Source organism: Heterodontus francisci, chromosome 1 (genome assembly GCF_036365525.1).
Source record: "Heterodontus francisci isolate sHetFra1 chromosome 1, sHetFra1.hap1, whole genome shotgun sequence".
Classification (NCBI taxonomy): Eukaryota; Metazoa; Chordata; class Chondrichthyes; order Heterodontiformes; family Heterodontidae; genus Heterodontus; species Heterodontus francisci.
Window position 1 is genome coordinate 127,870,711 of NC_090371.1, and position 25,748 is coordinate 127,896,458.

At 41.6% G+C, this 25,748-nt stretch overlaps 1 protein-coding gene across 5 annotated transcripts in view; it reads left to right on the forward strand.

The window, feature by feature from the left end:
* The window catches only part of nfxl1 (nuclear transcription factor, X-box binding-like 1), a 227,948-nt gene that overhangs the window by 67,293 nt on the left and 134,907 nt on the right, over positions 1-25,748 (forward strand). For all 5 annotated transcript variants that reach the window (XR_010975412.1, XM_068035931.1, XM_068035921.1 and 2 more), the window contains exons 13-15: positions 1,732-1,891; positions 6,949-7,040; positions 17,390-17,411. Coding sequence is in view for 4 of the 5 variants with exons in the window: in XM_068035931.1 (XP_067892032.1) it covers positions 1,732-1,891; positions 6,949-7,040; positions 17,390-17,411 (274 nt within the window). In the remaining variant the exon portion in view is untranslated. The remainder of the gene's footprint in view (positions 1-1,731; positions 1,892-6,948; positions 7,041-17,389; positions 17,412-25,748) is intronic.

Below are 25,748 nucleotides of genomic sequence, written 5' to 3' on the forward strand. Positions count from 1 at the left end.
ACTAATTCATGTTTTCTGGATTCAAAATTTGCATTGAGTGTCAAGGATCATTTCATGTTGATTCTCCCACAGTTGCTGCCTGCGCTGTTTTCTATTGCTGTATGACACCTTTCGAGTGTGAAACTTATTCTTGACTGAGTAGAATAGATCAGCATAACTGATTCAACTGGTACAAGGTGGTTTTGGCCATCAGAATGTCAGATCTCAAATTATACTGCCAAAAAGATGGCTCATGTGGAGCATCAACACACACCAGTTGGGCCAAATGGCCTATTTCTATGCTATGAATTCCATATTAATAGAAAATACTTGGGCACACCAAGAACTCTGCCATTTCCCTTCTTATTTCTTAAAACTATGCCTCTATATTCATTTTCTTTTTTGCTCTACCATGTGTCTCTCGATCCTTGGTTTGGTCTGGACTTGTTTATAAATGCCATCAGCTAGCTTGCTTCTTGATTGTTGGCTTATCCTTCTAAATTACCTATAAAGATAGTATGTGGACCACAAGCTAGAGGCTCCACACCTGCATGTGCACTGATGAAACAACTCTTCTCACTGCCAAAAATCAGATCCTGAAAAGATGGGCTATTTCCAAAACCCCTTTCAGCTGTCAATCATGAGACTATTGCTCAGCTGCTTCTTTGTGCCATCAATGATATCCTTGCAAAACAACTTAGTGAAAAGGCCACTTGGTTGCTCTCAAGTTTTGATGCTGTCTCTGCGCACCTAGTTTTGATGCTGTCTCAGCTGAGATAGACAAAACCAGTGGTGACGATGTAGTTGAATGCCTTAGTTAACACTCTCAATTTATGTGGTGCTCAGGTAAGATCCCCTGTGAGTTCAAAGATGCTTTAATTGTCCACCTCTGCAAGGGAATTGAAATTGTTCTGTCTCTGATAATCACTGGAGAATCTCTTTACTTGTCTTTGTTGGAAAGATCCTTGCAAAAGTGATGCTCCATTGCTTTAATTTACACATTACTGAAAAATTCCTACGGTCAACTTGGGTTCAGAAAGGGAAGAGGCACAACTGATGAGACTATTGCAGTGATACAGTTCCGTGGAAAGGGAAATTGGTTGAAGCGTATAATAAACAGCAGATCCACAATTGCCCATTTTGCACCTAACCTGAAGTTGCATTTGGCCCCTTATTTCTTTTAATTTATGATGAACGATGTCACAGGACCTATAAACTGACATAAAAATTCTAATTGTGTGATGCTGTTGTACCTGTGTAGCTCAAATATCATTTTCAGAAAACAGCAACAAATCACAATTAAATAGATGGAACAAGTAGCAACAACGTTTATGAATTAGAAAAAAAGGTCAGTTACTTCCTCCTGGTTTCTCTTGACCTAAATTTACATGTAGCTGCCAATCTAGCAGCCAACACCCTTCAAAAGTTTTGTAAAGCAACAATTTATACGCTATTAGATCTTGTAACCTTAAAGGGACTGGGCATCACAAATACAGCTCAACCTTTACAGCAGACATCTTTCCTCAAGGTGGCACAACTTGAGAATGGGCTTTCAAGGCATTATCATATAAACCACGGTTCATTACATGGCATAACACTCCTGCCATTAAATAACTCTACTCTTCAACCTACCACAGAAAATTCATCAGTAGTACTTTATTTTTTAAATGGTTGTATGTTTGTTGGCTCCAGGCAAATATATTTTCATTTTTTATGAATTAAAAAAAAATGTTTCATTGTTTTTCTCTCTAGGAAGCCACCCACATGTCATCACCCAAACAGAGAGAAACACCGATGTCACTTTGGTCCTTGCCCTCCGTGCAAACAACACTGCCAAAAAGCACTGGCTAAGTGTGCCCACCTATGTCCTGCAACTTGTCATGATGAAGTCCTTGTTAAGCAAGCAAATTCAGTAAGAATTTTTAGTCTTTGTACAGAGTTAAACTTGAAATAAACTTTTCTAGAGCTTATGTTTAGTCTTGATGCAGTGAATGCAGCATGTTTCCAGCAACTTTGAGGAAAAGTAGAGTTTGGTTTGATCCTTTAAAAGAATTTCTGAATATTTTCCATCTTGTATAAAAAAAACCTTGCACTCATCAGTTTTTTGGCATTTTCTACTGTTCTGGGCTCTAGAAGGTGATATACCTGGAATAGCATTGTACAATGCAATTTTCAGCTGACACAACTTTGAAGATGACTAAGACTTGAGGCTGCATATTGGCTTCTCATTCTTACTGTGTTTGCAGATAATTCATTCATTTATGGTTTCGAATAACCAGTCACATCGCATTTTTTCCCAGACAAATGTAAAGTATAAGGGTGAGCATGTAATGTTCTTTTGTGTTTTTTTTTAAAGGATAGTTTCTGAATCAGTCAACCAGCAAATGATCTGCAGTTGGTTCAAATTAGTTTTTGAACTGCCCCAATCCTATTTTTCCCCTGAACCCTAAACTTGCTCTCTGCAGCAAAATTTTAACAGTAAAAGTATAATTTCTGGTATGTCCGTTCATGAAATTGATATTATATAGTAGATAAATCCTTCTGATTTATTTTCCTGTTCTCATCAGTGCCGCCATAAGCCTCATTATTTATTGTCCCAAGTGGTTCCTGACCCTTTGCATTATTCTAGCAAACATCTGTTGCAGCAGCCCTTTTTAAAATTTCTCCACTACTCTGCATTCTGCCATCCAGCTGACTTGTGTGAGAGGGGAATGTAAGAGGAGGGGATTCAGCTCCTTGAGCTTGTTGCACCATTGAATTAGATCATAGCTGATTTATATTTCAAGTCAGTGTACTCACCGTTGACTTATATTCCTTGATACTAAAATACTTAGCAATTTCAGTCTTGAAAATTTAAATTGACCCAACACCAACACCTTTTTGCAGGAGAAAGTTCCAGCTTTTTTATTACCCTTTGTATGAAGAAATGCTTCCTGATGTCACTCCTGAATAGCTTGGCTCTAATTTTATAATTGTGGCCTTTTGTTCCAGATCCCCTGATAATATATTCTCTTTATCTACCTTAACGAATCCTTTTATCATTTTAAGCACCTTGATTAGATCATCACGCAGTCTTCTGTATGCAAAGGAAAATAAAGCAAAGTTTATTAAATCCACCCTTATAATTTAACCACAAATCCCTGGTATAGTTCTGGTGAACTTGTGCTGCACCCCCTCCAATGCGAATGTATGTTTCCTGAACTGTTGGTTTTCGCTTGAGTCGTTTTAAACAGACTTCAGAAGCTGGCTGAGCGTGCCTACCCTGAGGCACAGTGCGGCTTTCGAGCAGAGAGATCCACCATTGACATGCTGTTCTCCCTTTGCCAGCTACAGGAGAAATGCTGTGAACAACAGATGCCCCTCTACGTTACTTTCATAGATCTCACCAAAGCCTTTGACCTAGTCAGCAGACGTGGTCTCTTCAGACTACTAACGGAGATCGGATGTCCACCAAAGCTACTAAGTATCATCACCTCATTCCATGACATTATGAAAGGCACAATTCAGCATAGTGGTGCATCATCAGACCCCTTTCCTATCCTGAGTGGTGTGAAACAAGGCTGTGTTCTCGCACTTACACTGTTTGGGATCATCTTCTCACTGCTGCTCTCACATGCGTTCAAGTCTTTAGAAGAAGGAATTTTCCTCCACACAAGATCAGGTGGCAGGTTGTTCAACCTTGCCCATCTTAGAGCAAAGACCAAAGTATGGAAAGTCCTCATCAGGGAACTCCTCTTTGCTGACGATGCTGCATTAACATCTCACACTGAAGAGTGTCTGCAGAATCTCATTGACAGGATTGCGGCTGCCTGCAACGAATTTGGCCTAACCATCAGCCTCAAGAAAACTAACATCATGGGACAGGACATCAGAAATGCTCCATCCATCAATATCGGCGACCACGCTCTGGAAGTGGTTCAAGAGTTCACCTACCTAGGTTCAACTATCACCAGTAACCTGTCTCTCTATGCAGAAATCAACAAGTGCATGGGAAAGGCATCAGCTGCTTTGTTCAGACTGGCCAAGAGGGTGTGGGAAAATGGTGCACTGACACGGAACAAAAAAGTCCGAGTGTTTCAAGATTGTGTCCTTAGTACCTTGCTTTACGGCAGCAAGGCCTGGACAGCGTATGCCAGCCAAGAGCGACGTCTCAACTCATTCCATCTTCGCTGCCTCCGGAGAATCCTTGGCATCAGGTGGCAGGACCGTATCTCCAACACAGAAGTCCTCGAGGCGGCCAACATCCCCAGCATATACACCTTACTGAGCCAGTGACGCTGGAGATGGCTTGGCCATGTGAGCCGCATGGAAGATGGCAGGATCCCCAACGACGTACTGTACAGTGAGCTCGTCACTTGTATCAGACCCACCGGCCGTCCATTTCTCCGCTTTAAAGACGTCTGCAAACACGACATGAAGTCCTGTGACATTGAGCACAAGTCGTGGGAGTCAATTGCCAGTGATCGCCAGAGCTGGCGGACAGCCATAAAGGTGGGGCTAAAGAGTGGCGAGTCGAAGAGGCTTAGCAGTTGGCAGGAAAAAAGACAGAAGTGCAAGACGAGAGCCAACTGTGTAACAGCCTTGACGACCAATTTTATCTGCAGCGCCTGTGGAAGAGTCTGTCACTCTAGAATTGGCCTTTATAGCCACTCCAGGCGCTGTTCCACAAACCACTGACCATCTCTAGGCGCTTACCCATTGTCTCTCGAGACAAGGAGGCCAAAGAAGGCCCCCGAACTGAACGTCGCACTCTAACTGGTGTCTAACCAGAGCTTTATACAACTGAAGCATATCTTCCTCCCTTTTGTATTCCAGCCCCCTTGAATTAAAGATCAAGGTTGCATTCGCTTTTTAATTGCTTTTTATACCTTTCCACTAGCTTTTAGTGATTAGTGTACACATACACGCAAATCTTTTTGTTTCTCCACAGTTTCTAGTTTCTCACCATTTTAGCAAATACTTCGATTTGTCTTTCTTGAGTCCAAAGTGACTGCCCTTGTACTTCCCCACATTGAACTCCATTTGCCACAATTCCCATTCACTTATTCTAACCCTTTATAACTTCCTGCTTCCATTTTCATTTCTTACTCTGCCTCTTAACCGATTGTCATCTGCAAGCATGGTTGTAATACTCTATTCCTTCATCCAAGTTATGAATAAATATAGTGTAGATCCTTGGGAAACACCACGAGTTACATCTTGCCAATTACAGGTTGTACTCTGTATCCCCACTCTGTCTCCACATCCCAGCCAATTTCCAACCCAAGTCACGTTTTTGCTGATAATCTCATGAGGAAATGTGGGGAAGAAAGAAATGTTGCATAGTGAGATAAAGTGAAATAAGTTAGGAAAACTGGGGAACGAAAATCATAGGAGGAAAGAGCTTGCATTTATTATGCACCTGATTGTGTTGGGTCCTTCCAGACTTTGCATAATTAATTATTGTTGAATTGTAATCACTATTGCAACATAGGCAGACAAAGAGGAAAGAAATGACTAAGAAAGATAGCGTAGTGGTATGTTGGTACTTCAAGATGTAGTATTGCAGATTAGTAAATAACATTCATGTATTTCATTTCCTCATCATCTGAAGAACAAAGTGTAAAAAAAAAGTAAATGTTAGTGGAAGCAAGACATAAAAAAGGGTATTTAAGATTCTTCTAAGTGAGTTAAATTTATCTGTCCATCAAGAAAAATTAGCTTTTGCATTTTGTCCTGCACAGACTTAGGTTCTGCTTTCATGTTCTTATAATTCTTGATTTTAGAATTGTAACCAGCAGATTATTGCTGTACAATAAGTCATGCAGACCCACCCACCTGCCAAGAATGAGGCATATTAATTTTGTCATTTGAACATTGATTTTAAACTGTTGCTGGAGCGAGGAAGTGACTTGTTAAACAGATCAGCTGTGGTCGGAAAAAACATTTGCATACTAACAGACAGTGCTTGGAGGGACAAAGGGGCTATTTCCTGCTCCAATTTAATGCACAATGGACTTTGAGCACCAGGTATTGTGTATAAGAGGAGACATTCCAGGGTCGGCTAAGACAAGAGAATCCACAAACGGGTGTGGTCAGACCAGCTAGTCACATGACTAACCTGCTTGGCAGCCTGGGTTTTTCTGAATTGTACGAAGAGTTTGAACTGAAAAAAAGACTGTTTGCTCCTTGATTGAGAAGACCACACCTGTCTGATCCTATCTCTTTCTCACAAGCCTTTGGACCCACTGAGGGCACGTTAACTTTGAGAGAAAAGCTAACCTACCTACAATCAAGGACTTGACAGTGAGCTCAAAGACCAACAACCAAAACCATCTTCAGATATTGCCTCAAACTTTTCCCCTTTATTTCTTCTCTTTTCTGTCTCTTTCTGCATGTGTGTATTGCATATGCATGCTAGCGTGGGTATGCGAGTATCCATAGGTGTTAACCGAATTAGAGTTTAAGTTTAATAAAGTTCAACCTTTTTTCTTTAAAACTAAGAAACCCTGTTTGGCTATTTTCTTTGCCTTATAATTGGATGTTAGTGAACAAGGATTCACCATGGGGGAGCTTAAAAAAAAGTGTTTAAAAATTAAACCTTGTTACAGTAAGACCAGGTGAAGACTGAGAGGGAACCCTAGACTCCTTCGTAACAAATATAATTTCAATAAAAGCAAAATACTGCGGATGCTGGAAATCTGAAACAAAAACAAGAAATGCTGGAATCACTCAGCAGGTCTGGCAGCATCTGTGGAAAGAGAAGCAGAGTTAACGTTTCGGGTCAGTGACCCTTCTTTGAAATATAATTTCAATGTGGAAAAGGATACTGAAAATTGAAATAAAATTATTCAAGCTATGTTTTTTTTAAAGATTGTTCTAGTTAATTTTCAAAATTTTTAGGCAAAATATATTTGAAAACTAATAATTTTAAGTTAGTAATTTTGTAATTACTTTTATTCCTTATTAATTTTTTTAAAATCCTTTTAGCACCAACCTACAGGTCCATGGGAGCAACGTTCTGAGCCGGCTTTCATTCGAACTGCAGTGCCTTGCCCACCCTGTATGGCTCCTATTCCAATGTAAGTGCTGATAGTATGTTCGGAACTCGATCTTGAAATATTTCTGTAGCTAATTCTGTAAACTAACGTATGCAACTCTTTTAGCTGTTGCTTATTGGTGTCTCTTAAAATTCTCTAATCAAAAAACAGTTCAATTCTCAAAACTCTAAATTCCGATTTTCACGTCAATATGGTAGTCATTCAATTATGTAGCCATTAATACTCCAATTTAGGCTTTTAGAATATTGGCTTTTGTGATGAAATTTCAAGTGGCTCACTCTTGCTTAGGAATATTTTTCCATAGACATTTTATTTGCTAACTATAATGGAATAAAGATTCTGCTTTCATTATCTGCACTTTCTTCATTTTTTGCTTTTGACGGAGATGCAGGAAGTGATGTATTGCATCACATGTGATACCATTTTCATTGAATTTATTTGTATTTCATGAAAATATTTCATAATAGTTAGGGGCACTGTCTTTTGTTTTGAAAATTTGTTTGGCCAAAATGCTATGAGCATAACTATTACAACAACAACAATATATATAATGTCTTAAAATTAGAAAAGAGGGAATAGGCATTGAGCCATGGAGGGGGAAAATAGCAGGCGTGTCTGAAAGATGGATTTTGATGAGATTTTCAAATCTCAGAGATTCAAGGATTTAGGTAATGTGTTCCAGTAAGTAGGGCAAAGGCCACCATAGGCACTCATAGGCTGAAGGAAGGGAGGGTGTGTGGTTGTAGGTGGGAGGTGTGGAGTTTTAAGGATTTTAAATTTAATATGTTAGGCTGAGAATCAAAGTTGTTGAGATCAGCAAAGATGGAGGTAGTGTTTCAGCGGTGCAGGACAGGTTACGTTTGCACTAGTTGGAGTTTGAGGAGGATGGAAAGTCAATGAGAAGGACTTTCAAGAAATCGAGTCTCAAGGTGACAAAAGCATGAGTACAGGCAGCATTGCAGAGGTGGCAATAAGTGGTCTTGGTGATTTGAGATATGGACTGAAGGTGTTCTCTGGGTCAAATAGCATACCAAAGTTTTGCATGTTGATTCACTTTGAGTGGATGAGTATTGAATAAAAGAAGGAGATATAAGAATAGATGAGCAAAAACTTGGTTACAGAAGTGGGTTTTAAAGAGGATCTTGAAGGAGGTAAGGACAGCGGAGGAATGCTGGGATTTAGGGAGGATGTTATAGAGCACGGGACCTGATGGCTAAAGGCGCAGCTAACAGTGGTGGAGGGAGTTGGGGGACTGGAGAGTGGGATGGAGTTGTAAAACTGGAGGTGATAATGGATATGGAGAGAAAGGAGGAAGGGTGTAGGATGAAAATGTTAAGTTTGAGCATGTCAGCGATCAGCACCTTTAATCTTTATTTTCCCCCCCCCCACCCCCATTCAAACTCCCCAACCCATATTCACGGCCATATCCTTGACTTTGCCATCTCGTGATCAGCAAGGACAGGTGTGATTGGCTGGTGGGACTTGGTGCGGGATAGGATACAGATGGTAGCCTTTTCATTGAGCTGAAATTTATCGAGTGTGAAAGACTGGAGTCCTGCTAGAACAGAATTGGAGAAACCAAGTCTGAAAAATGGCAATGGCATTCATGTGGATTTCAGCAGCAGCTGAGCTGAAGTAGGAACAGAAGCGGGTGAAAATTTATGGCAATGGAAGGAGCTTTGTGCTGGAGGGAATATTGAGTTAGACGCACTCCTTGGGAATGAATTGGACGTTGAGGTCATGAATTCTCATTCAGCCTGAGTGGCCATTTGGGGAATGGAGTCAGTGACTGGGTGTCATTACTGTACATAGGGAATCTAATCCCATGGCTTCAGTTTTTTAAAATTCTTTATGGGATGTGGGTGTCACTGGCAAGGCCAGCATTTGTTGTCCATCCCTAATTGCCCTTGACAACAGAGCGGCTTGCTAGGCCAATTCAGAGGGCAGTTCAGAGTCAACCACATTGCTTTTGGTCTGGAGTCATGTGTAGGCCAGACCAGGTAAGGATGGCAGATTTCCTTCCTTAAAGGAAGGGACATTAGTAAACCAGATGGGTTTTTACAGCAATGGATAGTTTCTTGGCACTATTACTGAGACTAGCTTTCAATTCCAGATTTTTAAAATTAATTAATTGAAATTAAATTACACCAGCTGCTGTGGTGGGATTTGAACCTGTGTTCCCAGGGCATTGGCCTAGACTTCTGTATTACTCATTCAGTGACATTACCACTACTCCACCATCTTGGGGGAAGCCTACAACCCTCCCAGATTTCTGTGCTTATCTAATTCTGGCCTTTTGAGCATTCTTGATTTTAATTGCTCCACCATTGATGGCCATGCATTCAGCTGCCTAGGCCCTAAGCTCTGGAATTCCCTCCCTAAACCCCTCCGCCACTCTCTACCTCTTTCCTCCTTTAAAACGCTCCTTAAAACCTACCTCTGACCAAGCTTTTGGCCATGTGTCCTGAAATCACCTTATGTGACTCTGTATCAAGTTTTGCTTTATTACGGTCCTGTGAAGTGACATGCAATGCTTTATTGCGCTTAAAAACACAATTTAAATATAAATTGTCTTAAACCCCTTGCTCCTGTGTCATCCACCCTCACCTCCAACAAGAAGTGCTAGGGGCTCATGGACATTTTTGTCACTAAGATTGAAACCATCAGATCAACTGCCTTTGTCACTTCCCTTCTTTCCCCTAGCCCTCTGGACCAAACTTCTCCGAAGGCTCCCCCCTGCCTTGGCCCGGAAGTGGCATCAGCATTTAGTTTTTCCCCCATCTCCCATGTGCCGTCTCTGAGCTCATTTTGTCCTTGAGACCCACCTCCTGCTCCCTCGACTCGATTCCCACTTAAACTGCTGACCACCCAACTTGGTACACATGTTAGCTGATTGTTAATAGTTTTCTCCCTTCAGATATTGTCCCCCTCTCTGAAATCTGCCGCCATCATCCTGCTGCTCAAAAAAAAAAACCCTTGTCCCCTCTGTCCTTGCCAACTACTACTCTCTCCAACCTCCCTTTCTTCTCCAGAGTCTTTAAACATGTATTGCTTCCCAAATCTGTGCCCATCTTTCCTGGAACTCCATGTTTGCATCCCTCCAATGAAGTTTCCTCCCCTCCCACAGTACCAAAATGGCTCGTATCAAAGTCACAAATGGCATCCTGTGTGACTGTGACAAAGGTGAAAAAAAGACAGACTTGCATTTATATAGTGCCTTTTATGACCACTAGGCGTCTCAAAGCGCTTTACAGCCAATCAAGTACTTTTCAAAGTGTAGCCACTGTTGTAATGCAGGAAACTATCCTCGTACTTCTCACCTGTCTGCAGCCTTTGACACGATTGACCACAGCAATTTCCATCAAAGCCTCTCCATCATTGTCCAACTGGCGACTGCACTTGCTTGGTTCCATTCTTATTTTTTATTCGTAGGCAGAGAATTGCCTGCAATGGCCTGACTCCCATGATCTACCCTCTGTTAACTTGAGGTCATTCAAAGGTCTGTTGCCCATGTCCTAACTCGCACCAAGTCCCATTCACTCTTCACCCCTGTGCTTGCTGGCCTAGATTGCCTCCCGGTCAAGCAACACCTCAATATTAAAATTCTAATTCCTCCATGGTCTCATCCCTCCCTATTTCTAACCCTTTCCAGCCCCACAACCCTATGAGATATCTGGGCTTATCTAATTCTGCCCTTTTGAGCTCCCTGATTTTAATTGCTCCTCCATTGGTGGCCATGCCTTCTGCTGCCTAGGCCCAAAGCTCTGGAATTCCCTCTCTAAACCTCTCCGCCTCGTTACCTCTCTTTCCTCCTTTAAGTTGCTCCCTTAAAAACTACTTCTTCAACCAAACTTTTGTCTAGCTGTTTGATAGTTATACATTGGGTAAAGAGATAAGCATAAATGGTGAAAGGATAGTTCAAGGAATGGTGGGGCTGATTAGGGACAATAAAGGAAATATTGAGTCAGAGGGCATGACAGGTACTTAATGAATACTTTACATCCCTCTTCACAAAAGAGGATGAATTTAATGTTGCAGTAGTAGAGATATTGAATAGGATAAAAATAGATAGAAAGGAGTTGTTAACTTTGAGCGATGCCAAGCTATTTAATAAGTCGCCTGGTCAAAATGGGATGCATCCTAAGTTGCTGAGGGAAGCTAGGGCAGAGATAACAGAAGTTTTGACCACAATCTTTCAACCTCCTTGGATATGGAAGTGGTGCCAGAGGACAGGAGGATTGCAAATTTTACACCCCGTTCAAAAATGGGGAAAGGGATAAACCTTGTAACAAGAGGCCAGTCAGTCTAATGTCAGTTGTGGGAAAACTACTCAAGAATAAAATTAATTCTCACTTGAAGTATGGGTTAATAAGGGACAGCCAGCATAGATTTATTAAAGTTGAATCGTCTGATTAACCTAATGTTCTTTGAAGTAATGGAGAAGATTGATGAATGTATATTTAGATTTTCAAAAGGCATTTGATAAGGTGCCATGTTATTCCATAAAATTATGGCTCATGGGATTGGTTAACAGTGGAAAATAGAGAGGAAGAATAAATGGGTCATTTTCAGGTTGACAGGTTTTACTCGTAATGTACCACAAGGATCAGTGCTTGGGTCTCAGCTACTTAGAATCTATGTCAATGACTTAGATGAGGGGACTGAGTGTAATGTATCCAACTTTGCTGCTGATAAAAAGTTAGGTGGAAAGGTAAGCTGTGAGGATGATGTGAAAAGGTTGCAAAAGGATTTAGACAGATTAGGTGATTGGGGTAGAATGTGGCAGATGGAATATAATATGGAGACGTGTGAAGTTATCTACTGATAGGAATTTTTTTTTAAAAAAAGCAAAATATTCTTTTAACTAGTGAGAGCCTGGGAAATGTTACCATTCAAAGGGACGTGGGGGTCCTTATACACAAATCGGAAAGTTAACATGTAGGTACAGCAAGCAATTAGGGAAGCAATTGCTATGTTAGCCTTTATTACAAAGGGATTAGAGTACAAGATTAAACAAGCTTTACTACAATTATACCAGGGCCTTGGTGAGACCACACCTGGAATATTGTGTCCAGTTTTGGTCTCTTTATCCAAGGAAGGATATACTTGCTTTAGAGGGAGTGCAGCGTACATTTGCTAGACTGATTCCTGGGATGAAAGGATTGTCCTTTGAGGAGCGATTGAGTAAACTAGGCCTACATTCTTTGGGGTTTAAAAGATTGAAAGGTGATCTCATTGAAATGTATAAAATTCTTAATGGGCTTAGTAGGGTAAATGTTGGGAGAAGTTTCCCCTGGCTGGGGTGTCCAGAACTAGGGATTGACCACTTAGGACTGAGATGAGAAGTTTTTTCACTTAGAGGCTGTGAATCTTTGGATTTCTCTTCCCCAGAGAGCTGTGGATATTTAGTTGTTTAGTATATTCCAGACTGAGATTGATAAATTTTTGGGCACTAAGGGAATCAAGGGATATGGGGATAGGGTGGGAAAGTGAAGTTAATGTAGCGATCATCCAGAATCTTATTGAATGATCAATCAGGCTCAATAGATGTATGGCCTACATCTTCTATTTAAGTTCTTAACATCACTTTCTAGTCCTTCTTCCCTAATGGGTTAGTTTAGTTTCCACTTTGATACATATGTGCTGTTTGTCTCAGCTGCTTCCTGTGGTAGCTTGTTCCATGTTCTTGCCGTTCTCTGGGTGGGGAGGTTTCTCCTTGGTTTCCTATTCGATTTGTTGATGACTATCCTAGTTTTGGTCTCCCCTAAGGGTGGAAACATTTTCTCTACGCCTGTCTTAGCGAACCCCTTCAGAGAGACTCGAGAAGCTGGGCTTATTCTCCTTAAAGCAGAGAAGGCTAAGGGGAGATTTGCTAAGAGGTGCTCAAAATTATGAGGGCCTTTAATGGAGTAGATGAGGATAAAAAGGCAGGAGGGTCAGTAACCAGAGTTAACGCAATTAGCAAAAGAGTCAGTGGGGAGATGAGAATTATTTTTACGTAGTGAGTCATCATGGCTTGGAATGCACTGTTTGAGAGAGTGGTGGAAGCAGATTCAGTTGTAACTTTCAGAAGAGAATTGGATAAATATTTGAAGGGAAATAGCAGGGGCCAGTGGGACTATTTGGTTAGCTCTTCAGAGCTGGCACAGTCATGATGGACTGAATGGCCTCCTATACGTTATCAATCTATGACTGAAGGTTGTGCACCAGATGTATATATGGACTTAAGTTATTTGATGAAGTACCACGTAACAGTTTTATTCAAAAAATAGTAGCATATGGGATTAAAGGGACTGTGGAAACGTGGGCATGTAATTGGCAAAAGATAGATAGAGAGTAATGGTGAGCGGATGCTTTGCTGACTGGAGAGAAGTATGCCGTAGGGTGGATGTTAGGACTCTTGGTGCATATAACTAACTTGAACATTTGGGGAAGGGAATACAGTTTTGAAGCTTGTGGATGATTGAAAACCTTCAAAGTGGTAAATAATGAGGAGGATAGTAACATATTTTAGGAGGGCTTAGATTGATTGGTGAAATGGGCAGATGCAATTTACTGCAGATAAATGTGAAGTGATGCACTTTGAGAGGAACAACATGGAGAGGCACTATGATCTAAATGATGCTATTTTGATTGGGGTGCAAGAGCAGTGGGACCCGGTTTTGGGGCGGGGGGGGGTTACATATGAGAAATCTTTGGTGGGAGAGCAAGTTATGAGCCAATTAAGAAAGAGTACAGGATACTTGGTTTTGTAAATAGGAACATTGAATATAAAAAATAGGATGTCAAGCTAAACCTTAAGTTACTGGTTAGGGCTCAGCTGGAGTATAGTGTACAATTCTGGGCATCACACTTTAGGAAGGATGCAAGGCCTTGGAGAGGTTACAGAGGAAGTGTGCAAGGATGATACCATGGATAGCATGATAGCAGGGATGAGGGACATCAGTTATGAGGGGAAATTGGAGAAGTTGGGGTTGTTCTCCTCGGAGCAGAGAAGGTTGAGAGAAATACCTGCATTTCAAATTGAGCTGAGAAGCAAAAAGGGGATGTTCATGCTATTGGGGGTATTCTATAAGCCTACAAATAGTGAGAGAGAGAGAGGAGCAAATCAGTACTCCTCCATATTGAACAGTACTTGGAGGAAGCACTGAGGGTAGCAAGGGCGTAGAATGTACTCTGGGTCGGGGACTTCAATGTCCATCACCCAGAGTGGCTCGGTAGCACCATAACTGACCGAGCTGGCTGAGTCCGAAAGGACATAGCTGCTAGACTGGGTCTGGGGAAGGTGGTGAGGGAAAAACATACTTGATATCGCCCTCACTAATCTGCCTGCCACAGATGCCTCTGCCCATGACAGTATTGGTAGGAGTGACCACCTCACCGTCCTTGTGAAGACTAAGTCCCGTCTTCACATTGAGGATACCCTCCATCGAGTTGTGTGGCACTATCACCATGCTAAATGGGATAGATTCCGAACTGATCTAGCAACTCAAAACTGGGCATCCATAAGGCTATGTGGGTCATTAGCAGCAGCAGAATTGTACTCAGTCACAATCTGAAACCTCATGGCCCGGCATAGCCTCTGTTCCACCATTACCATCAAGCTGGGAGACCAACTCTGGTTCAATGAAGAGTGCAGGAGGACCTGCCAGGAGCAGCACCAGGCATACCTTAAAATGAGCTGTCAACCTGAAAAACTGCAACTCAGGACTACTTGCGTGCCTAATAGTGTAAGCAGCATGTGATAGACAGAGCTAAGCGATCCCATAACGAACAGATCAGTTCTAATTCTGTAGTCCTGCCACATCCAGCTGTGAATGGGGATGGACAATTAAACAACTAACTGGAGGAGGTGGCTCCACAAATATCCCCATTCTCCATGATGGGGGAGCCCAGCACATCAGTGCGAAAAATAAGGCTGAAACATTTGCAACCATCTTCAGCCAGAAGTGCCGAGTGGATGATCCATATTGGCCTCCTCCTGAAGTCCCCAGCATCGCAAATGCCATTCTTCAGCCAATTCGATTCACTCCGCATGATATCAAGAAACGACTGAAGGCACTGGATACTGCAAAAGCTATGGGCCCTGACAATATTCCGGCAATAGTACTGAAGACCTGTGCTCCAGAACTTGCTGCTCCCCTAGCCAAGCCGTTCCAGTACAGCAACAACATTGGCATCTACCTGGCAATGTGGAAAATTGCCCAGGTATGGTCTGTACACAAAAAGCGGGACACGTCCAACCCGGCTAATTACCGCCCCATCAGTGGACTCTCAATCATCAGAAAGTGATGGACAGTGTCGTCGACAGTGCTATCAAGTGGCACTTGCTTAGCAATAACCTGCTCAGTGACGCTCAGTTTGGGTTTCACCAGGGCCACTCAGCTCCTGACCTCATTACAGCCTTGGTTCAACAGTGGACAAAAGAGCTGAACTCCAGCGTTGAGGTGAGTGTGACTGCCCGTGACATCAAAGCAGCATTTGACTGAGTATGGCATCAAGGAGCCGTAGCAATACTGGAATCAATGGGAATCGGGGGGGAAAACTCTCCGCTGGTTGGAGTCCCATCTAGCGCGAAGGAAGATGGTTGTGATTGTTGGCGGTCAATCATCTCAGCTCCAAGACATCACTGCAGGAGTTCCTCAGGGTGGTGTCCTAGGCCCAACCATCTTCAGCTGCTTCATCAATGACCTTCCTTCAATCGTAAGGTTGGAAGTGGGGATGTCTGCTGATGATTACACAATGGCCTCCTCCTCAATCAGGCTTGGTCTGATAAGTGGCAAGTAACATTTGCGCCACACAAGTGCCAGGCAATGACCATCTTAAACAAGAGAGAATCTAACCATCTCCCCGTTCAATGGCATTACGATTGCTAAATCCCCCACTATCAACATCCTGGGGATTGCCATTGACCAGAAACTGAACTGGAGTAGCCATATAAATACTGTGGCTACAAGAGCAGTAAGCCCAAGCCTGGGTGATGTCCAGGTCTTGCTGCATTTCCACATGGACTGCTTCAGAATCTGAGGAGTTGCGAATGGTGCTGAACATTGTGCAATCATCAGCGGACATCCCCACTTCTGACCTTACGATTGAAGGAAGGTCATTGATGAAGCAGCTGAAGATGGTTGGGCCTGGGACACCACCCTGAGGAATTCCTGCAGTGATGTCTTGGAGCTGAGATGATTGATCTCCAACAATCACAACCATCTTCCTGACTCCGCAAAGACTGTCCACCATCTACCAGGCACACGTTCGGTGTGTAATGGAATACCCTCCACTTGCCTGGATGGGTGCAGCTCCAACAACACTCCAGCAGCTCAACACCACCCAGGTCAAAGCAGCCCGCTTGATTGGCACCCCATCCAGAAACATTCACTCCCTCCTCCACCGACGCACAGTGGCAGCAGTGTCCACCATCTACAGGATGCACTGCAGCAACGTACCAAGGCTCTTTAGACAGCGCCTTCCAAACCCGTGACCTCTACTACCTAGAAGAACAAGGACAGCAGGTGCATGGGAACACCACCACCTGCAAGTTCCCCTCCAAGTCACATACTGTCCTGACTTGGAACTGTATCGCTGTTCCTTCATTGTCGCTGGGTCAAAATCCTGGAACTCCCTTCCTAACTGCACTGAGTGTACCCACCCCACATGGACTGCAAAGGTTCAAGAAGGCAGCTCACCACCTTCTCAAGGGCAATTTGGGATGGGCAATAAATGCTGGCCTAGCCAGCGATGCCCACATCCCATGAATGAATAAAAAGTAAAGAAATCTAGAGAGGTGCAAGAACATCGAGTGGTGATTTTGGGGGTCTTCAATTACCCAAATATCAATTGGAATAGTATTAGAGTAAAGGGTAAGGAGAGGAAGGAATTTCTGAAATGTGTTGATTTCAGCTACAAGGTTAGGTTGGAAAAGCTAGGGTTGTTATCCTTGGAGCAAAGAAGATTGCAGGGAGGTGTGCAAGAATGACAGATTTGGATAAGGTAGACAAAGAAAAACGGTTCCCAGTAGCTGATAGGACGAGGGGACACAGATTTTAGGTTTTGGGTGAGATGCCAATGAGGGTGGAAACAGAAACCATCATTGATTTCAAAAGGAAATTTGCTGGGCACTTGAAGGAAATAAACTTTCAGGGCTATGGTGATCAAGGAGAGGGGAATGGGACTGACTGGATGGCTCTACAGAGAACAGGCATGGACTGAATGGCCTCCTGTGCTGTAAATGACTCTGTGACTATGGTTACTGAATGAACATTTGCATTGATTTCAGACATATGATTGATGGATATAAAAAATTGGTAACATTTTTGAATTTTTGTTTGGTTATTTAAGTTTTTAACAGAATTCACTGCTATATCTTGCAGGGCTTGTCTTGGAAAACATGAGGTGAGTCCAAAACAATCATAAAGGATAAAATATGCAATTAGGTATTTGATCCATCGAAATTCAATGTGCCTTTCTTATAAATTAGACTGAAGATGCATCTGCTGAGCTTGGGCTGTTGCAGACTGGTGATTGATGAGATCAGATTTGAGCAGAATTCAGTAAATGTTTCTCTGATTTGAGGGTTTGGGGGAGGGCTGGGTGAATGTGTGTTCACGTTGAAAGTAAACTTTGAATATATTTCCTGTATCAGTTTGAACCCCATTTTGACTTCAGTGGGTCATTGTTGGTATTTACAAGGTGCCAAGTGTTCATCAATATAAATAGTCTTCAAAGTTCTGAGTAATATTACATAAGATTTAGTTAAGATATATGTATTTTCTGGTTAATGAGATCATTGCCTTATTTTTGATCTTATTGCATGTGGCAGTGATCATCTCTGTCCACCATTTTCCATTGCTAAGATGCCTTGTCTGTCTCATACATGATTTCTGCATTACTAACTGATGTGGTTTTCTGCTTTTTCTCAATTTGTCAGAAGCAATGTCTTTTAACACTGATTGCTTAGTCACATACTTTAAAGCCTGTAATTTTGAGCAACATGTTTAAATCTAATATTGATTATGCTTGTGTGAAAATTGTTTTGCACTGGCTTCAGTCGTGCCTTCACTAAAAACTTGATAAATTATTTGCGGATAAATGTATTGAAAACAAATCAGATACGCTTACTTCAATTTGAGAAGTTGGTGCAAAGAAAAGCTCACTTGTGTCTCTGAGCAATAGGGAAAATAGGTCATTGGAATTAATTAGCAAATTGCAACACTGTCCTAATCAGACCATCAGTTAATGCCTTTTAATTTAAAAATTTCTAACTGTAATTTAGGATTTTCGCACACCAAGATTATATCATTAACCACGTGATTCTATATACTTTTCATTGCAAAGATGACCCAACTTCAGCTGAGGGGAAACTTGTTCAGTCTATCGTATTCTTACCATATATTACCATCCATAATCCTACAATAGCCACTATCTGTAGCCGTTTGTTATCCAAATTTGTCCAGTGTTTTACTCCTTAAATCTGCTTGTTTAATTAAGTTTACAGATAGTCTGTTTTGTTAAAATCATTTGATAGAGGGTAAACAGTAGTTTATTTTCAGTTTGAAAAAAACCTGGCAGACCAGAAGGTTCCAGGATTGTTTCCTGGCTTGTGCTGAATTAGTCGATCTTAGTTAAGGCAGCAGTAAACATAGAAACATAGAAAATAGGAGCAGGAGTAGGCCATTTGGCCCTTCGGGCCTGCTCCGCCATTCATTATGATCATGGCTGATCATCCAACTCAGTAGCCTGTTCCTGCTTTCGCCCCATACCCTTTGATCCCTTTAGACCCAAGAGCTACATCTGACTCCTTGAAAACATACAATGTTTTGGCCTCAACTGCTTTCTGTGGTAGCAAATTCCACAGGCTCGCCACTCTCTGGGTGAAGAAATATCTCCTCATCTCAGTCCTGAAAGGTTTATCCCTGTATCCTTAGACTATGACCCCTGGTTCTGGACTCCCCCACCATCGGGAACATCTTTCCTGCATCAACCCTGTCAAGTCATAGAAACCTATAAAATTCTAAAAGGAGATTCCCCCCTCACTCTTCTGAACTCCAGCGAATATAATCCTAACCGACTCAATCCCTCCTCATACGTCAGTCCCGCCATCCCAGGAATCAGTCTGGTAAACCTTCTCTGCACTCCCTTTATAGCAAGAACATCCTTCCTCCGATAAGGAGACCAAAACTGCGCACACTATTCCAGGTGTGGCCTCACCAAGGCCCTGTATAATTGCAGCAAGACATCCCTACTCCTGTACTCAAATCCTCTCGCTATGAAGGCCAACATACCATTTGCCGCCTTTACCACCTGTTGCACCTGCATGCTTACCTTCAGCGACTGGTGTACGAGAACACCCAGGTCTCGCTGCATATTCCCTCCCCTCTCTCAGTTTATAGCAGTAGGGGCACGACAGTTGTCCTTTGGGTAGGGAGGGTAGGACTACCTAGGGTTCCCGTTAATTGCTGTTGAGTGGAAAATGTGTGTCCATCTGTTGTGGATAAGGATGGACTTGGATGTGGTGCACCACAGAATAAACTGGCCTGCAACACTCATTCTACGCTTATACAAAGAATGGCCCCTTGGGGTGCAGTGCTGGTATGGGTGATGCCATGGAAGCGTACTCCAGCTAAAGCCAAAACTTTTCAAGGGAGAAAATTGATTTAAAAAAAAACTTAATTTGTGGATGAATAATGCGTAATAAAATTCTGATACTGACACACTTAGATGCTTTAAATTGAAAATTACAATGAAAAGCTCAACTATTGCACCTCTGAGCAAGAGGAAAGACAATTTCACAATAGCTGAAATAAGGCAACATCAAAGCTCGACCTTGACATTGTTTGAGCAACTTAATTGAGAATGCAGATTAACATGAAGTCTTTATTCCTTAGGACTCCATGGCAATGTGTTTTACTATTCAACTTTCATGTTGGTGATCCCAGTGCCACGGGGATTGTTACTTTAGCATCCTAACTCAGTAATGCAAAAGACAAAAGGGTTAAACATAAATTGCTTTACCCAGCACTAATTGGTAAGCAGGGATATGTCTTTTAATGCCATAAACTTTTGTTAATTATATATCAATTGTGTTTAATTATATGCAGGTGGAGGGCATTAATTGAGGTTTCACTTGAGCATGTATAAGGAGACACTTATTGAAACTGTGGTGTATTTGATTTCGGAGGCGTATGCTTGTAATGTTCCACTCTAAATAAATGTAACTGAGTAAAGATTGGCTCCCTTACTATCCTTCACTAATTGGCTTTCCAGAATAGGACAACTTTTGTTTAATAATTAAATACACTTTGTTTTCATCTGTTTAAGAATCCATTCTTTACATAGCTTCCTTATTGGTTATGGTTTTATTGATGGAAACAATAGTTCCTTCACTGCCTTCTACTGTGCATATTTATACAAATGCTCTTAAGCTTTCAAATCTATGTCTGTATCTTAAAATTACACCATTTTCTTATCGAATTGTTTACTCATAACAGTGCATGTCAGAAATAATGAGATCCTTTGGAAGCATTAACTCAGTACACTAACAAAATTAACCTAGAAATGGAAAGATCAATGTCTATCCTTCAAAGAAGGATTATGCCTGTTAAAAATGTCTTGTAAACCAATCCACCAGGTTTGTAATCCAAGGTGCGCACATTGTTACATTCGATAGATATAACTACTTACAAAATTTTAAGGAAAGGATTGTTGATAGTCATAGAAATTGGAACTTTAATTGTTTACTCACTCTCAAATATTGTATTAATTTTACATAAGTGTTGAGGTTAACAGTCATTAAAACTTCATTTGGGGCATAACTTTATGTAATAAAACTGGTATTAGAGGATGTGAAAATTGACTTTTTCAAAAGAAATTGAAATAAAAATAAGCATTGTGCATGATAGCAGGGGAAATATTTTCAGAGTAAAATGCTGCCTTATCTGTGTAATAGGATTTCTTTGAAGGAACTCCTACCTGTAAAACCTCCTCTCTGGAAGCCTGCCATTTTGACTGTCAGTGTTGTGACATTAGTTACACACATCAGTAAGTGGTTGTATAGGGACATTTGAGATCAGCAGTTAAATGTGTAAAAAATTCTTGTCTTGCAGGTATTGCAGGCAGTAAACTGTTGTGATTTTTTTTTTATTAGCATGTTGGAAATTGCGTCACTTTCAGTCTTTTATCTCCGTATTCAAGATTATAGTTTTAAAAAAAGATTCATTGAGACTTCAAACATGTTTTTGTCTTGATTCTAAATGGCTACAGTTGTTGAGCTGTTAAATCCAAATAGACATTATGGAACTTATGTTGGTAAAGAATGCAAGCTATCATTAAAATTAGAATAAATTGCCTGCACTTTACTTTATTAAGTTGCCAATCGAATGAATGGCATTCACTGAAACCATAAAATGACACTTCTAGATGCAAATTTAAACTTTGTGTACAATATTATTTAAGATAGTGTTATGAATGTTGGTGTGATCTCATTAACACAGCACTGAGGTTGAGGACCATTGGGATGGAAGAGTTGTGTGGTTTTTGATGGAAACCAAATCGTAGCTTGGAGGAAGTTGTAGCTCATCTGTGACTTGATGTTAGGCAATTGGTACTGCTCAGCAGCAGTCGTTGATGGTGGCAGCACAGTAAAGCTGTGTGTCATCAACTAACATTTGGAAGCTGACCCCTTGCCAATGGATAATTTCATCAGGCCACTATGTAATTGTTGTATAGGAGGTCGTCGAGGATAAAATTTTGAGCTGCCAGAGCTGCTTGTGTGAGTAAAAGCAGAGAAGCCATTGACCTGGATAGCATTCAGGCTTGGGTTGATGAATGGCAAGTAATGCTCATGCCACAGAAGTGCCAGCCAATGACCATCTCCAATAAGAGAGAACCTAACCACCCTCCCGTTGACATTCAACAGCATTACCGTTGCCGAATCTCCCACCATCAACATCCTGGAAGTCACCATTGACCAAAAACTTAACTGGATCAGGAAAATGAATACTGTGGCTACAAGAGCAGTCAGAGGCTGGATGTTCTGTGGAGAGTGACTCAGTTCCCTGATCCTCAAAGCCTGTCCACCATCTACAAGGCACAAGCCAGGAGTGTGATGGATTACTCTCCATTTGTCTGGAGGAGTGCAGCTGCAGCAACACTCTGGAAGCTCGACACTATCCAGGACGAAGCATACAGTGGCATACTATGGCTGCAGTGTGTACCATCTTCAGTAACTTGCCAAGGCTTCTTTGACAGCACCTGACAAACCAAATTGTCTACCTCTTAGGAAGAGGGCAGCAGGCACATTGGAAACACCACCACCTGCAAGGCCTCTTCCAAGTCGCATACCATCCTGACTTGGGAATGTATTGCTGTTCTTTCATTGTCACTGGGTCAAAGTCCTGGAGCTCCCTTCCAAACAGCATCATGGAGGTACCTTTGCCTCATGGGCTGTAGCAATTCATGAAGGCAGCTCACCATCAGCTTCTCCAGGGCAGTGGGGATGAATAAATGCTGGACTTGACAGTGATGCCCACATCCTTTGAATATAAGAAAAGTTATTTTGAGATGACTATTTAGAGAGGCTGAGGTAACCAAGCAGATTGCCAAAATTGAGACTATCAAGAAATCCATGAACTCCTTGCACTTGGCATGAGAAATAAGGATGGAGGGAGCAAGGGGACGAAGACTGTAGGAGCTGGATTGTAGTGCAGAGGTTGGCCTTATTTTCCACTGATCCTGGAGTAAAGCTGGGAGGGTTAATGAGCACAGTATGAGTGAGTGCAAAAGGGCAGAAGAGTCTGAGGGGAAGAGGCATGGAAGATTTAGAATAAATAAAAACAGAAATTGCTGGAAGTACTCAGCAGGTCAGGCAGCATCTGTGGAGAGAGAAACAGTTAACATTTCAGGTTAGTGACCTTTCGTCGATGGAAGATTTAGATGTAGGTTGAAATCATCAAAGGTGGGGGAGTCACTTGCTGTAAAGGCTAAGAGGAGAATTATGAAATTTAAGTAAGGAAAATTATACCAGGGGCTAGGGAGAAGCAGGACTTTAAAGGAGAAATTAGAGGTAGGAGAGAATGAGATGTTCAAAACCACAGTGCCAGAGGAGTAAGGGGACAGGCCAAATTGCAACCCGGAAATGGAAGCCATGCAGTTTGAGCAGGAAGCGTAGTAGAACATGCTATTGGGTGGGGTGTCCTTGATAAGTGGCAAAAGAATGACTATGTCAGCCAGGATTTTATCAACCTAGATGCTGTGAAGTGATGCCGAACAAGGTCATGGATGTGGAACAAGTCTTTTTGGCAAGATAACAAACATTTTGCAGAGCAACAGGGATAAGCAACTCCGGTTGGACTGGGAGAAATGGAAAGAAGAATGGGCAGGAGCTTGGAGAAATTAACCACTGCTACTTCCTGCATTTCATTCGTGCCACATAAAGATCTGAAGTCACTTTAGGAATTATTCAGGAATATGATTTTATTTTCTAAACACTGTCAAAGGAATCATCATACCAATGCACCATTTTTCTGTAGATTCTTCAGTTTTTCTAAAATGTTAAACATGTAAAATGTTGGCCCTTATGTCCTTGTTGCATCCTTTGGAAAGACAAATTCGCAGCCTCAGTAAACTTGTGGATGGTGAAGAGGAGGAGGGATGCATTCGAAAAAGAAATTTATGGCCAAGGAACAGGTTACTCTGCCCTTCTTGGTCTAAGAATGGTATGTAATGCAGAACAACCTGTCAGCTTAAAGGGGAGCGAGGAAAAGAACATTGAGGAAGTAATTGCAACTTTTGTCAACATTGCTGTTGACTCACAGTTGTATGTCTGGCCCTTTTTATGAGGTCGCCTGTGTCAAAACTGTTGAGAGCTGTCATCAGTCAGTGAACCCAAAGTTAGGGGAATCTCCAACTGCAATTCAGAAAATAAAATATTGGAATTTTGTAGTCTCATCGCTACAGCATGTTTTGCTGTAGGGAAATAGTTATTCCTTTGAAACAGGCATCAAGCTTGTTTAATTAAAATTCCCCTGTTTCAAAATATATATCTTGAAAATTACTTCAACTTTCCTTTAATTTGATGATTGTAAATTTCGGGTCAGATGACAATTCCACAAATGCCTTTAACATAGGTTTTTCTCCCCAGCAACAAGTTGTGATGAATATAAAATTGAGTTCACTCTCTAAAATGTTCAGATAAAACAGTCCTTTTTGTTTTGCTTGCATTTGCAACAGACAGCTTTCAGCAGACAGCCAAGAGATATGGTGTCCGATGTCTTGTACATCCTTTGATATAGCAAAGGTCAGTTATTCAGTTATTGTAAATGTTCTTTTGAAGTGTGTCAACGTGGGATCTGTAATCAGGCTTTTTTAAATGTCAGAGCCAGCTGTGCCAGAAACTTTGAAAACTACTTCGAGATGGTAAGGGACAAATGTAATTGTAAGGCTGTGCATCTTGTATAATCTTTTTTCAAGCAATTGCTGAGAGGTGTTGCCTACAAAGAAAATTTCAGACTTATTCTATGTGTGTATCTGCATAATAGAAGTGTGGTGTTCTAAAGCACACCGTTTGTAAAACTTAACTCATTTTTAGGTTAATAAAAGAAGATCCAGGCACCATAGATAAAACTCAAGTCTGTATGTAATCAGGTCATTGAGTAATTTGAATTTTTTTGTCCAAAAATTATTCTATTAAACATTTTTGGAGAAAAGCTGACTATGAAGAACCACAGTGGGAATGATATTGCCATTACCTGGTTCCTCCTGAGGATTGTTTGCAGATGATTATTTTTCCATATTGTTATTGATTTTTATTGTGGTAGGAATGATTGAGTGTTTTAAATCATGCAGATGGGAATTAAGCTTTACATTTTAACTTTATGGATTTGATTCCTTTCTTTGAAATAAAAGGGCTGTGATTTTTGGCTTGTAATCTGCATATTGGGCAATTAATTGAGTAACTCACTTCCTGACTCCCCAAAGCCTGTCCACCATCTAGAAGACACAGTCAGGGGTGTGATAGAATGCTGTCCACTTAACTTGGATGAGTGCAGCTCCAACAACACCCAAGAGGTTTGACATCATTCAGGACAAAACAGCCTGCTTGATCGGCACCTCATTCACCACCTTCAACATTCAGTCCCTCCACCACCAGTGCAGAGTTGCAGCAGTGTGTATCATTTATAAGATGCACTGCAGCAACTTGCCAAGTCTCCTTTGGCTGCACCTTCCAAACCTGCAACCTCTACCACCTAGGACAGTGGCAGCAGACGCATGGGAACACCACCATCTGCAAGTTCCCCTCCAAGTCGCACATCATCCTGACTTGGACCTATATCATCGTTCCCTCACTGTCGCCGGATGAAAACCTTGGTACTCCCTCCCTAACCACAGTGGCTGTACCTACACCAGATGGACTGCAGCGGTTCAAGAAGACAGCTCATCACCTGTTCAAGGGGAGTTAGGGATGGGCAACAAATGCTGGCCTTGCCAGTGATGCTCACATCCCATGAAAGGAAAAAAATCATGGTAATTTAGCATTACCTGATCAGCTGAATATAATTTGACAGTTAAGATCAATGAATTGGTGAAGCTAGTTTATAATTAGGCTCCTTAGATAGCCAGCAACTTAACAGTATTAGATAGCTGGCCTATTGAACAGATTGAAGTCTGTATGCTCATAGTTAGAAAGATTTCCAGAACTTGTACAACCTTCTCCTTCTGACTGCCTTAAATTCT